The sequence below is a fragment of the Phocoena phocoena genome, chromosome 7 (assembly GCF_963924675.1).
Source record: "Phocoena phocoena chromosome 7, mPhoPho1.1, whole genome shotgun sequence".
Lineage (NCBI taxonomy): Eukaryota > Metazoa > Chordata > Mammalia > Artiodactyla > Phocoenidae > Phocoena > Phocoena phocoena.
In genome coordinates, this window is record NC_089225.1 from 91661633 (window position 1) to 91675821 (window position 14189).

General features: G+C 36.3%; 1 protein-coding gene and 1 non-coding gene across 2 annotated transcripts in view; one reads left to right on the forward strand and one right to left on the reverse strand.

The window, feature by feature from the left end:
- The first annotated feature begins 424 nt into the window (after window positions 1-424).
- SPAG16 (sperm associated antigen 16) overlaps window positions 425-14189 on the forward strand; it is an 864330-nt gene continuing 850565 nt past the window's right edge. The window contains exons 1-3 of the mRNA XM_065880870.1: window positions 425-551; window positions 8351-8397; window positions 9559-9654. Of these exons, the coding sequence (XP_065736942.1) occupies window positions 425-551; window positions 8351-8397; window positions 9559-9654 (270 nt within the window). The remainder of the gene's footprint in view (window positions 552-8350; window positions 8398-9558; window positions 9655-14189) is intronic.
- Window positions 2180-2283, reverse strand: LOC136126203 (U6 spliceosomal RNA). The gene has a single exon (XR_010656092.1). It is a non-coding gene; the product is annotated as a U6 spliceosomal RNA (small nuclear RNA).

The window sequence follows — 14189 nt, forward strand, 5'->3', positions numbered from 1 at the left end:
ACATACCTAAAAATCTGGGGACTGATGATTGGCATGTAAGAACCAACAGAAAGACAATTTAGAGAAGAAAACAAAGTGAAAAACAAATGCTAGGGTCAAAAGTGAAGAAAACCAAGCCATCTCGGTAAGAAAAGGTGTGCAAACCAAGCCCATTGCTTCATTTTATCTCGTCCAGTTCAGGAACTGCATCCCGAGGGCTCAGGGTAACTAGGCAACGAGGTTGCCCCAGTAACGTAGGAAGCGAGGAGGACTTCCCCATTTAGGGCTCGGGGCAGCCCTTCCGGGCCCGGAGCCCGCGCGGTGGGAGGGGTGAAGGATGCCAGGCTCTCGCGAGAGCTGTGTGTGTGTTCGTACTGAAGCGTCTTCGCGGTTGCCCTTAGGGACGCGGTGCGGTAACCAGGGGCAGGCTCCCGGAGCGCTTCAGATGGCTTCTCAGAAAGGGGTGCCCTCCTCGGCCCTGCGGGTTCTGGAAGAAGCGTTGGGCGTGGGCTCGACGGCTGCCGGGGACACCGCGGAGGCGGTGGCCGCCGAAGGCGCCTACTACCTGGAGCGTATCCTTCCCGAGTAGGCGTGGCACTCAGACGCTGGCCGCGGTAACGGGTGTTGGGGACGAGGGCGGGGGCTTCCCGCTCTGGGTGCCCTGTGAAGCTTGCGGTCACCCAGCCGGTAGAGATGCCTATTGGACCTCTAGGTGGTTTCAACGCCACCGCGACCCCCTGATACCTACCCACTGTAATTTTTCGCCTTGTAGTAGTTGTAGGCTGATGTGTTCCTGCTGGAAAAAGTTAGTAGTCACCACTCAGTAAACTTTGCAATTTTATTTTAAAGTAGCACAACAAATTAATCCAACCCTCCTTTACCTCAGGGGTTTTCTTAAGTCCCCAAACCTTCAGAATGCCGTGAAAATAAATCCGTAGGGCAACATCAGGAGGTTAAGGAAAAGACCGCTACCTCTAGGCTTTAAGGAGAGGAAGGAGGAAGCTCAGCATATCCAGCTGGATCCTGTAGATGGTCCAATTGTCTAATGCTTAAGTGATTTGTTTTGGTAGCATCTACTTACTGGGTAGTTTCAATCTGGGCTACTTAATGATAAAAATACCACCACCCCGCCCCACCTCCGCCTTTAGCAACTAAATGGTAACCTCGTGACCTGACGAGGCTCAGAGATGTTAGGAAGAAACATCAGACAGTGATGAGCGATTATCATTGGAAATAACCAGAAAAATTGAATAGCCATATGTGGATAATTAGGTTCACTATTTCTTGTGTAAAGCTTTTGAGCTCCCCTTCTCTAAATTAATGGTACTGAGGAGAGGGGGAGGGTTCCTGAGAAAAAGATAACTACTCCATTCTTCAGGCAGATAAGAGAGAGATGGGTAATCTGTTTTATTCTTAAAAGTATCAAGGAAACTGCAAAATCTACCTTATTTTTTTGTCCAAATATAATCCCCCCGGATTTAATTCAAGATTCCAGAGATCCAGCAATGATTCATTTTATAGGCTTTTAAACTGATTAACCTGTCCTGACTCAGGCCCAGTATACATCCCTGCTACAGGGAGCTTTGAAGAACTTGGTTGAAAAGCTCAAAGAAAATATATAGTATTTCATTCAGTGCAAACATGATTTTTACAGGAATATGTTCGAATAGTTTGAAATAAATTTGAATGAAATATGTGGGTGCTCTAGTGTCTTAAGTGAGGTTTTATACTCTGTTTTCCTAGCTCTTAACAAGCTGTCTTTTCCAGTAATCTTCCTTTTTAAATTCATAAACAATTCAACGACTCTTTCAGCGCTAATCTACACCAAAGTAAAAAGTTAGGGCTTCCGTGGTGGCGCAGTGGTTGAGAGTCTGCCTGCCGATTCAGGGGACACGTGTTCGTGCCCCGGTCCGGGAAGTTCCCACATGCCACGGAGTGGCTGGGCCTGTGAGCCATGGCCGCTGAGCCTGCGCGTCCAGAGCCTGTGCTCCGCAACGGGAGAGGCCACAACAGTGAGAGGCCCGCGGTAAAGTTATCTAATGCCCATACTAGTGATAACCAGGCATCTTATATCTGTCAGCATTAAAATGATTTCTATCACAATAGTTTATATCACTGCTTTTAATTTTTTTTAACATCTTTATTGGGGTATAATTGCTTTACAACGGTGAGTTAATTTCTGCTCTATAACAAAGTGAATAAAAATATGGAATGCTTCACGAATTTGCGTGTCATCCTTGTGTAGGGGCCATGCTAATCTCTGTATCGTTCCAATTTTAGTATATGTGCTGCCGAAGCGAGCACACTGCTTTTAATTTTTAAACTTGTATAGGGTGAGATGCAAACTTAGACGACATAGTTCTTATCTTACTTAGCTATCTCCAGAACTTTAAGAAATCTAATCATGGAATGTATGGATCCTCTAGTGAACTCTTTTTTAGAAAGATATTTGCAGCTTTGTAAAATATAAGGCTAGATTTTAACTATGTGATCTGTAAACGGGCAAGTAGGTATCTCTAGTAATTGTAAAGAAGATTGGTCGTCTTTCGTTAATGAATGCTCTATTAAAAATCAATACAACTTGAGAGAGGTTTTCACTCATAGTGATCAGAGGTTGCCTTTTAATGTGTGGCTTGCAGACATTTAAGAGTGCCTATTCCAGCTGAGAGATGCAGGCTGGAATGAATTGTATTAAGAAAGCTAATGCTTAATTGATTTTTTTGCTACTTGTCTAAAGAAAGACCTTATTCAAGGAAGAGTAATGAAATGCATGGACTCCAGGGAAGTAGAGCCCCCAAAGTAGTATTGTTTTTGTTACCTACCTCTCTTTGTGCTGATTCTCTGATCCCCTAACTGGCTTTTGATTATTATTTTAACTTTTTAGACATTTTAACACTAAGAATTTGACTGAGAATTTGCTGACGCCTGAAAAGGTCTCCTTTGGCCCCAACAGCAGTTTGTGAGGGTTGACTGAGTTTAAGCCTGTCCTTTGAGGCTAACCAACTCTGGATGCAGTCCCAAAGTCAACTGTTTCAAAAATGCAAATTAAGGATTCCAGACCCTGAAATATGGTGATCACACTAAACCAATACCCCATCTAAGATGCATACTTTTCTTCTTAAGTAATATCCTTAGCCAGTATCTCACTGCAGTGGTAATGTTTACTGATAATTTTAATTAAAACAGAACTTTTGTTATTTTTAAAAGTTATTTTGTTATTTACTGCTTTTAACACTTAGTTATTTTTCCTCTAAGATGTTACTTCTCTGGAATATTTATAGTATTAAGTAAGAAAATATTAGTAAAATCCTTAATAATCATTATGTTCTCAAGTAGTATATTTCTTATTATCATTGGAAAACTGGATTTGCTCATGGGTGCTTAATTGCATCCTACATATATTCAAATAAAAAGGATAGACAGTTTGAATGTAGAGTGTAGAGGCATGTTACTAAACCTGGAGTGCTGAATTCTACATGCACAAAAGTCATAGATTCTTTGGAGAGAAAAAAATTATATTTTGTTCTGTGTCTTCTAGACTAGGCAGATGTTACTGTGTATATGAATCCAAGATATGGATCTTGAAATGAAGATTCTAATTCAGTAAGTGCGGGTTTCAGGGGTTGAGATCCTGCATCATTAACAGGCTTCCAGGTGCTGCTGGTGTGGCTGATCTTGACTATAATTGGAGTAGCAAGGCTGTAGACAAATATCTTAACCTCTAGCCTTTATGTTTTCAGATAGAGGTATAATATATAGACCCCATATCTTTGGGTCTCCTGGTTTAGAAGTTGGAAAAACTTACACCGCCATCCACTATGAGAACCTTATACGTTGAAAGAAAATTATTTTCCAGGTTCTGAGGCAGAAGATAGGCAACAGCTGTCTTAGGCAGGAGTGGCCAATAAATTTCCACATTTGCCAATTCTATTGAATTGGTAGTGGTTCCGTAGCATGTGGTATTAAGACTTGGTAGGAAAGACTGAAGGAAGCAAACAGCAATGGGAATTATGACAGCAAGTGTGCCAGTTATTTGCCACCTTTGGTCTATTTTCAGTTAACTTACTTTATTTAAACTGGCTTTCCTAAGAAAGGGAACATGACTATAATGTTTGGTATTTACAATACATTTCTTTTATTTCAATTTAGTGAGTAAAATGTTGATCATGGAGGATACAGGCTAGACTTTAGATTGCCTTTGTGTACATTGATTCTGCAGTGATATCAAAGATTACAAAGCAATTTCTGTCTATATCAGCTTTGGGAAATCATGTAAAATATAATTAGCTTTATGTTTCACTCCAGTTCTTTATAAAGCTGGTGCTACTGGCAGTGATCACTACCTACAGATGCAGTACTGGAGGAGACCAGTGTGTGAGGAACTTTGTATGCTGCTCTCATCTGAAAATTGTTCATTTCTTTCTGGCTGTGGTCCATTTGCACAACCTTGTTTGTGACCCCATCATACCAACTGTCACATCAAACTCTGCTCCATTAGGCCAGCTGAAATGCTTCTCTGAAGCTTCTTGCAGTTGTATCTTCTGTAGTACTCAGTGGATTTAGGGCTTCATGGCAGTTTCAGTGTGGGTGTATATTGGCCTATTTTCTGACAAGATCTGCAAGGTCAGGATCTGGTGCAGATTCTGTTCATGTAGAAACTACTAGTTCACTGGTGGTGATGAAGTACCAGGGAACTAATTCATAGTATGCAAACTCACAAGTACTACTAAATTCCTTCCAGAGCAAGTGGAGATATGGAGAATGACCCTTAGTCTGAGACCAGGCCATGACTATAGGATATAGTACCTGGCCTGGAAGGGGGTGGTGCTGTGGACTGTGGGTGCAGGCCAGGGAGGAAAGAGGGCCACAGATAGTACCCTGGGCAAGATCAGACTAGAAAACCAGGCACAAAATTAAGTGTCAAGTCAAGCTCAAGCTCTAGAAATGCAGGACCAGATCTGAGTGGAATAGTCAGAGTAGAAAAAAATGAATTTTGGAACTGGAGTTCAATGATGTTTTTTGAAGGAAAACTAGGCAGGTAATGGGAAGGGAGTTTTGTAGGGGCTCAGAGTCAGCTTGGCAAGAAGAAACTGATATTAAGCCAGCATGCCAGTTTATTATTCTGCAGTGGAAAAATAACTTTGTATGAAAATTGTGACCAGCTTAATTGTATGGACATTTCCTGGAGAATAGGATCACCTAAGAGATTAGATTACAGATGAGAAAGTTGCCCAGTAAAAGTAGAATCAAAATTAAAGGTTTTATTTTTCAGGCAATTCTTGACAAACTGTGCATTTCTACCCTACCAATATTGCTTCTAAAGCAGTGCTTTCCAACCTTTTTCACACACGATGCTCCATCAGATCCTGCTTCACTCTCTCTTTCTGGCTGTCCCAAGGGCCAAGGGGATCAATATCTGTACAGTCCAAAGGTTTCTGTTTATGAAAACCTAAGACCGTGATTTCTCTCAGGCGTCAGAATCAGAGATTGCTGTACATCTGCTGAGAAACTCATCTGTTTTCATTGGATGGATACTGAATTGGTATCTGATTACATTTCCCTTTTTACCCTGACTGCTGGGAAGCTTAGAGTCAAACCTGTGGCATATAACAAAGTTCATGAGACCTTATGGCCTGTACTGTATCTTACTTCTACTGTTTCCCTTTCTCTGCTAATTTCCATATTCATTTATTTTTATCTCCCTGTAGCTGTATGCATGTCTGTAAACTGCCACAGAATTGTTTTGGGATTTGTTTGTGCATTTGTCCATGTGTTGCCAGCCGGCTAGCCAGCTAGACAGATACATGCGAAAGTACATTTCCTTCTTTAGTAATGCTGCAACATCACATTTCAACTAAGTTGCTTCTGAGAAGGAAAATTTTCTGTTCACATCATATTGTGGGTACTAACAGTATCAATTAAGGAGGATCCTGATTCCTGTTTTGGGTATTTGTACTCTTCCTGATCTTTTGTTTGGTTAATCTCTTGCCTTTGGTTTATTGAATCTTTGGGTCGATAGCCCTGTAGCTCTTCTATATTTCTCCTTCCTTTAGGGTCTTCAGACTGAGCTGTTTAAAGGATTTGATTTATCTGTTTGTAATATGACACTTGAGAGTTTGGAAAACAAATAGGTGAGAATTCATTACTGAGGATATTGGTAAAAATTGCACATTGCTGTTGCGTCACTGTAGAAACAGCACGGTGTAGTTGAAAATTCATGGTATTTATATTTAAGAAACTTGTCTTTGTCACTCATATCTTTGATTTTGGCCAAATCTATTCATCTTCCTGACTTAGTTTCCTTTATTTTTTTTCAATTTAGAGATTACTGTATCTGCCATTCAATCTCACAGGGTTTTAAGAGTACCTATGGTTATGATCCATGTGACAATACTTTTTAAACTTTATAAAATGGTAGTTATTTTTCTCTTACTCTTTTTTGATTATGGGAAACAATATATTATTAGTGATTATAATCCATTCCCTAGAATATTTTTTTTTTGGTAGCAGTATACAAGTGTTGTTTTACATTTCCAAAGCTTTGAGGACAAATCACCTTTTCCTCTATAGAGCCATGTTCAAGAAGCTTTGCTTTGACGTTTCTCCCTCACAATAAATAAGCAGTTGGCTTATTTACAATTATAAACTCTATCCAGATCATTTTAGAATGTTAACTTCTTTGTGAAATTTATTATGGTATAAGCAGTGATGAAGGATAGCATTACTTTTCTGGAGACTTACAGGCAAGTGACTGCCTACAAAATCAGCTTCTAATAGTTGTTTCTCAGAAGGGGACATATTTTTCCATAAAAAAGAGGCTGAACTTCCTGTAGCTGAACCTAAGGAAATTTTATATCATTAAGTGAACATGTGTCAGAAATATATAAATCTAGAAAAGGAGGAAGATTCAGAATGTCTTTTATGTATCCATTCATCTTAACACTAGATCATGGGAGACTTAGGAGACTTCTCCGCAGGTTCTCATCTCTTTCCAGAACAGGGAAAATAACAACAAACACTTGTATAGTATTTATTATAAGCCAGGCACCATTCTAAATGATTTACATATGTTAATTTGTGTTAACAAGAGAGGTAGTATAGTATAGTGAAACCTAAGCTTCTGGGGCTGGTTCCCAACTCTGTTAGGTCCTGATTGTGTAACTGTGCATTTGAGTCCTGATCTGTAAAACAGAGATAATAATAGTTCAGCCTCATTGGTAGGATGAGGATGAAATGAGTTAATACATGTAAAACCCTTAGGACAGTGCCTGGCTCCTGTTAAATACTATGTGTGTGTTATCAGTTCTTATTACAAACAACAGAAGTTGTTATACACACCATCAGGTTACTCTTGCAGGATGGGATGACAGAGAAATTTCTTATAACCAGCAGCAAAATGAAAACTAGGCTAATCTAATCTTTGATTTTCATAACCATTGCTGTGCACTGAAGTGTTTAATTTTATACCTTTTAAACTTGGCCTAATAAAGTCTGTGCATTTGAAAAAAAATGTAAACCTACTGACCAATCAACAAAATAGCATTACTGGCGTGTATTTTGATTTCTTTTAAAATTAAATGTTGTCTTGAAGTTTTCATTTGTAATTAGACTAACTTGTAATTTTTGAAGGTCTTAGAGCAATGCTGTTAGAATTTTTTATTAGAATCATTTCCACTGATATTTTAATGCTGATATATCTTGATAATTTATGAACTGCTGAGTTATGATTATTAAGTAGTTTATATTTGCTTAAACATTAGGCTGTCTTTTCTGAGAAGATAATTTTAAAATTGAGATATGTAAGAAAGAGAGTGGAGGTGTAAGTATCTTTTATTGATAAAAACATTGAAATCTATATTTTACTTATATTTAAATCTTAGTGTGCTTTGTTTTTTCATTCACAATACTTTAAACCAAATAAAGAAGTCACACTGCATTGTGAATGACTAAGAAACTCCGGAAAATTCACTGTGGTTTGAGATGTGTTTGAAAATTTACTGTCATAGTTTTCCTGTCCATCATTTTTCTTATCTCTTTCTAATTTATGTTATGATACCATGTACATTTTTGTAAGCCTTCTTAGAATCAAATTGGAAATCATTAGATAGTAAATAGATTAAAAATATAGTTTTTCATGAGTTTGGGTTGTTTGAATAATAATTTAAAATAACAATTAAGATATTTTGTCTTAAAACATCTATAAATGTAGGCTGTATGAGGAAGAGAAATTTTTAAAAATAGCTTAATTTATGTGTATTTACTAACTTGGTGAGATACTTGGATATAGTACTGTATTTTAAGGTTATCTCAATTTTTAAATATAATAATTTTATTCCATTATTTTGAGATTCAGACTTAACAGTACATTTAGAGGTCACCATAACTGAAGCATCTGAAGATGACTATGAATATGAAGAGGTAATTTGTTCATTTTACGTATTCTATAAATTCATTACAGTTATTCCTGTGAAATATTCACTTTATTTTTCTTAAAAAAATTTTTTCTTAAGTGATGCTACTTTTTCAACTGAATTTAGCTAATCAGCTGGTTAAGAGTGAGGTTTGAAAATTCTATTTAAAAATTTAAATTGGTTAACACATCTGGCTCTTTTGATTTTCTTGTTAATTGTCCTTCAGAGTCAGCTTCTCATTACCTGCCTTGTGGATCCACACTATAGTCTGTCGTTTTTGTCCAGTAGGCGTTCCCAATCATCCAGTCTAGGTTTCCCAGATTCCTAGTACCTAGCTGGAGCTCAGATCCTATGGTTCCCTTCAACTTAGCAATACTTTAGTCTAATATAGTTACTGTCTCAAACCTGTCCTTTAATTCATTGTTCCAAGGGAACCTATCATTACATCTGAGACTTGGAAGGCAGAGTCACTCCAAGATGACAGAAGCTGTGAATGAAACTGTGGAAGCAAGCCTGGCATTTGTGGCCGGGCAAACAGGAGACAGGACAAACACAGAAGATAGGCTTTGTATTACTACTGGTAAAATGGAGATAATATTAATACATACCACATGAAATGACTTAATAAATGTAACAGGCTTAAAGCTGTGATCAGCACATGAGAAGCATGCAATAAGTGTTCACTCTCATTAATGTCATAACTAGAGTCAGTTGCATTCTTCCGAGAGCTTAACATTCAGGCAGTGAGTTTTGTTTTGCTTTTTAATATTAGACATAATTTATTAGATATTGGCAGTTGCTAGTAGTTATGAAAAGTAATGGTGGAGAAAATCTGGGATGCGGAGAGAATGGTGGCATTTAGATGGCCTAACGTTCTTTTTTTTTCAGCAGAGTTGTTAGACTACATTTGTCAGTATAGGTAAAAGCAGTTGCCCGTAAGCTAACCTCAAGTTCATCAGTAGTAACATAGAGTGATGTTTATAAGGAAGTCAGAGGGCTGCCTACTTGTTACTTTATTTTTCATGGATCTTCAGAATGACATGGTGTCTTACATAAAGTGTATTTCTTTGATCCTTTGTTTTGTTAGGAAAATTTATTTCTAAAATGAAATAAGGTATTTTTATATTCCTGCTAACTCTTCCTATCATTCTCTTTCTCTGTTATTTAGATACCAGATGACAATTATAGCATTCCAGAGGGTGAAGAAGACCTGGCAAAAGCAATTCAGATGGTCCAAGAACAGGCTACAGATACTCAAATTTTGGTGAGAATTTTGAACACAACCATAGCCTATAGTTTAACAGTGATACTTTCTACACGAAGTTTTGAAAGTCATTTAAACTATAAATACTTCACTTACTAGATGCAGCTCTATCACCTGATGTCTTTTTCACTTCTATTTGTTTATCATCTAACCTTCACTTTTAGTAAGTAGTCATATTTACTTTGCCTTGGATCATCATTTTCCACATGGTGTTCACTTTTGCATGACTTTGCAACAAATGACACTTTCTCTCAGAACTCTTTTTAATCTCAATAGAGTTTAAACAAGGATTTTCAGCACTTGTACAGAACTTGGTATTGTATACATATTCTACAGTCTGTTTTGTAAGCATCTGTATTTTTTGTTTTTCATGGAAGTATTTATATCACAGGAAATGCTTAATATATTATGCTTTTTTTCTTGTGAGGCTGATGAACTAATTTCACTAGAAAATATGGTGGGGCTGCTTTCTGATTATAATACCACCAATTAACAGTACATGGAATGATGGCATTCCTGTAAAATTGCAAGCTCAATTAAAAATTGACAATAATGATGATAGCAAAAATATTTTTAAAGTGCTACCAATACTAATTAACACTGAAGTCATACCAATACTAATTAAGGAGGCTGCTTTTCTTCAAAAATGAAACCTTTACTGTGAAATATGAAGGAAATTATTATACTCTTATTTAGGTGCAGATTTGGCTTCCTCAGTGCAAAATAGTATGTGATAGACTTCACTCCATATTCTGCCCTTTGTCAGTCTTTCCATATTTTTCAGATTTCCTTGGTTCAGAAATCTGGTTACTCCTTTCCAAAATATCTGTCCATTCAAAACTGAAAAATGCTGAAGGGGAGGATTTTTTGAATCCAGTATTGATTATATTCTAAGTGGAGGGCTTTAGCTCATAGTAAACTCTATTCTCTAATATATCCTATGGATATAGTTCCTTCTAGGTAGACGTAAAGTGAAGTCTATTATGCAGACTTTATTAGTCTGTTGGATATCTCAATGCAGTAATTTATAGGAAAGTTTTAAAACATAGCATTTTCAATGATGAGCAGTGAATAAACATATCAGTTGCATTGTATGTATTACTTATCATCTTCCTTCTTGCTTTACATCATTAAGTAAAGAAGGAGTAAAAAAATACTTTATGTACCACTCATTTATATTGGTACTTGGTAACATAGATATGCCTAACACAGTGCTTGGCACATAGTAGGCACTAAATGAATAGCAGTTAAATAAATGAATAGATAAATGAATCATTGAATGAAAAAATTATGACCAAACTGTAATTGCATCTTTGTATGTGGTATCATGCTAGAAGGTGCTTGTAAATCCAAAGATAAATCCAAGAAGGGCAATTGGTGAATAAATTCAATGTAGTAGCTGTCGTAGCTTCTGAACTAAATATCAGTAATTCTTCTGTCATCAGTTTCTCAGAAGCTTTCTTTTATCATAAGCTTGCAAGAGGTAACTTTCTAGATTTATGACATATTTATAGCTTGTTGACTCTCATTTAAGTTTTTATCAGTTTTTTGAGTTCTTTGGAGGAACAGTGCTATGCAGAAAATTCACAAAAGTTTCCCTTAAGCTTTTAAAATTAAATATGAATTCATTTTATGATAAACATTTCAGTTATGTATTTCTAATTTGGTTTTTGTTTCTATAGTATTTTATCTTCAAAAACTAGCTTTGAGTTGTGCCATGGGCTTTCTGTTTTATGAATATTTATTGCTTATGAAACCCACTTCCTTTTGTTATGATTTTATTACATCTGTTTATGAGCAAGATATATTTTCTTCTATGTTAGAGGATAGTAGTAGTCTCAATTGAACAGGGACTTTTAGAAAATTCATTAAAGACTGCAAGTAAAAAAGGTCATCATTACATTAGGAATGTTGAATATAGTTGAAATTATTGAAAAGTTGAAAGTTGGAAATAATGTAAGTAGTTTTATTGGTTAAAAAATTAACAAGGATTATTTATATAAGAGTTGACATTTAAATGAATTTTTATAATTTTCTTTAAACCTTGATAATATATATGAAAAATCTGAGAATTGATGCATGTTTTATTTCATAAATTTTAAACTTTTTATCCTATAAAAATGTTTCCTTGATAGGTGCAATGTTTCAGAACTCTGAAATAAAATATAGTTTTATCATATTTAAAGTAATTAATGAAAAAAATTAACGTAGGAAATGTTATTAATCTGTGACAAATGTGTGGTTTGGTTGTACTGTCCATTGTTTCTTGAAACTGAAGTCTTTTTTCTAAGTATAAATGTAAGTAGAAATAGGAATACAGGCACACACACACATACACACACATATTCCTTAGAAATACTTGTATGTAATTTTATGTAAGAAAGTCTACTTATATTCAAGCTGGGTTTTCCCCTCCACACTGTGAGCATATTATTGCCATTTTGGGGGGTAATTCTTTAGCTGTTTTGGTTCGTGATTTTTTTTGTTTTGCTAATTTTGGAGGTAAAATCTTAAAGGTCCATGTATTGCCATAATAATATAATATTTATAAACATAAGTTTGATCTTTAAAGATAACACTAGTGGAGTACCTAAATCATAAAACTGTTAAATTTCCTGACATCTTCTCTCCACCTCCTCCTCTAAGAATATAAGGCATTTCTTTGAAATAGTCAGGTGTTTCTGAAGGAGATGAATTGATAACTGAACAAAACTACTATACTGTTTAACGTATTAATCAGTAGTTCTCAAAGAATTTTACTCTAAGATATTTTCCTACATATTTATTAAGAATTACTATCAAATATTTTCATATTAAAGTTATGTTCTTATAAGAAAAACGTAGCTCAGGATTAGTTATTCCTTTCATTTATTTATTTATTTTTAACATCTTTATTGGAGTATAATTGCTTTGCAGTGGTGTGTTAGTTTCTGCTTTATAACAAAGTGCATCAGCTATACATATACTTATATCCCCATATCTCCTCCCTCTTGTGTCTCCCTCCCATCCTCCTTATCCCACCCCTCTAGGTGGTCACAAGCACCGAGCTGATCTCCCTGGGCTATGTGGCTGCTTCTCACTAGCTATCTATTTTACATTTGGTACTATATATAAGTCCATGCCACTCTCTCACTTTGTCCCTGCTTACCCTTCCCCCTCCCCATGTCCTCAAGTCCATTCTCTACGTCTCTGTCTTTATTCCTGTCCTGCCCCTACGTTCCTCAGAACCACTTTTTTTTTTTTTAGATTCCATATATATTTGTTAGCATATGTTATTTGTTTTTCTCTTTCTGACTTACTGCACCCTGTATGACAGACTCTAGGTCCATCCACCTCACTACAAATAACTCAGTTTCGTTTCTTTTTATGGCTGAGTAATATTCCATTGTATATATGTGCCACATCATCTTTATCCATTCATCTGTCAGTGGACACTTAGGTTGCTTCCATGTCCTGGCTATTGCAAATAGAGCTGCAATGAACATTGTGGTACATGACTCTTTTTGAATTATGGTTTTCTCAGGGTATATGCCCAGTAGTGGGATTGCTGGGACATATGGTAGTTCTATTTTTAGTTTTTTAAGGAACCTTCATACTGTTCTCCATAGTGGCTGTATTAATTTACATTCCCACCAACAGTGCAAGAGGGTTCCCTTTTCTCCACACCTCTCCAGCATTTATTGTTTGTAGATTTTTTGATGATGGCCATTCTGACTGGTGTGAGGTGATACCTCATTGTAGTTTTGATTTGCATTTCTCTAAAGAGAAGTGATATTGAGTATTCTTTCATGTGTTTGTTGGCAGTCTGTATATCTTTTTGGAGAAATGTCTATTTAGGCCTTCTGCCCATTTTTGGATTGGGTTGTTTGTTTTTTTGATATTGAGCTGCTTGTAGTATTGGAGAATAATCCTTTGTCAGTTGCTTCATTTGCAAATATTTTCTCCCATTCTGAGGGTTGTCTTTTCATCTTGTTTATGGTTTCCTTTGCTATGCAAAAGCTTTTAAGTTTCATTAGGTCCCATTAGTTTATTTTCTGTTTTTATTTCCATTTCCCTAGGAAGTGAGTCAAAAAGAATCTTGCTGTCATTTATGTCAGAGTGTTCTGCCTATGTTTTCCTGTAAGAGTTTTATAGTGTCTGGCATTACATTTAGGTCTTTAATCCACTTGGAGTTTATTTTTGTGTATGGTGCTGGGGAGTGTTCTAATTTCATTCTTTTACATGTAGCTGTCCAGTTTTTCCAGCACCACTTATTGAAGAGGCTGTCTTTTCTTCATTGTATATTCTTGCCTCCTTTATCAAAAATAAGGTGACCATATGTGCATAGGTTTATCTCTGGGCTTTCTATCCTGTTCCATTGATCTATATTTCTGTTTTTGTGCAAGTACCATACTGTCTTGATTAGTGTAGCTTTGTAGTACAGCCTGAATTCAGGGAGCCTGATTCCTCCAACTCCGTTTTTCTCTCTCAAGATTGTTTTGGCCTTTCAGTGTCTTTTGTGTTTCCATACAAATTGTGAAATTTTTTGCTCTAGT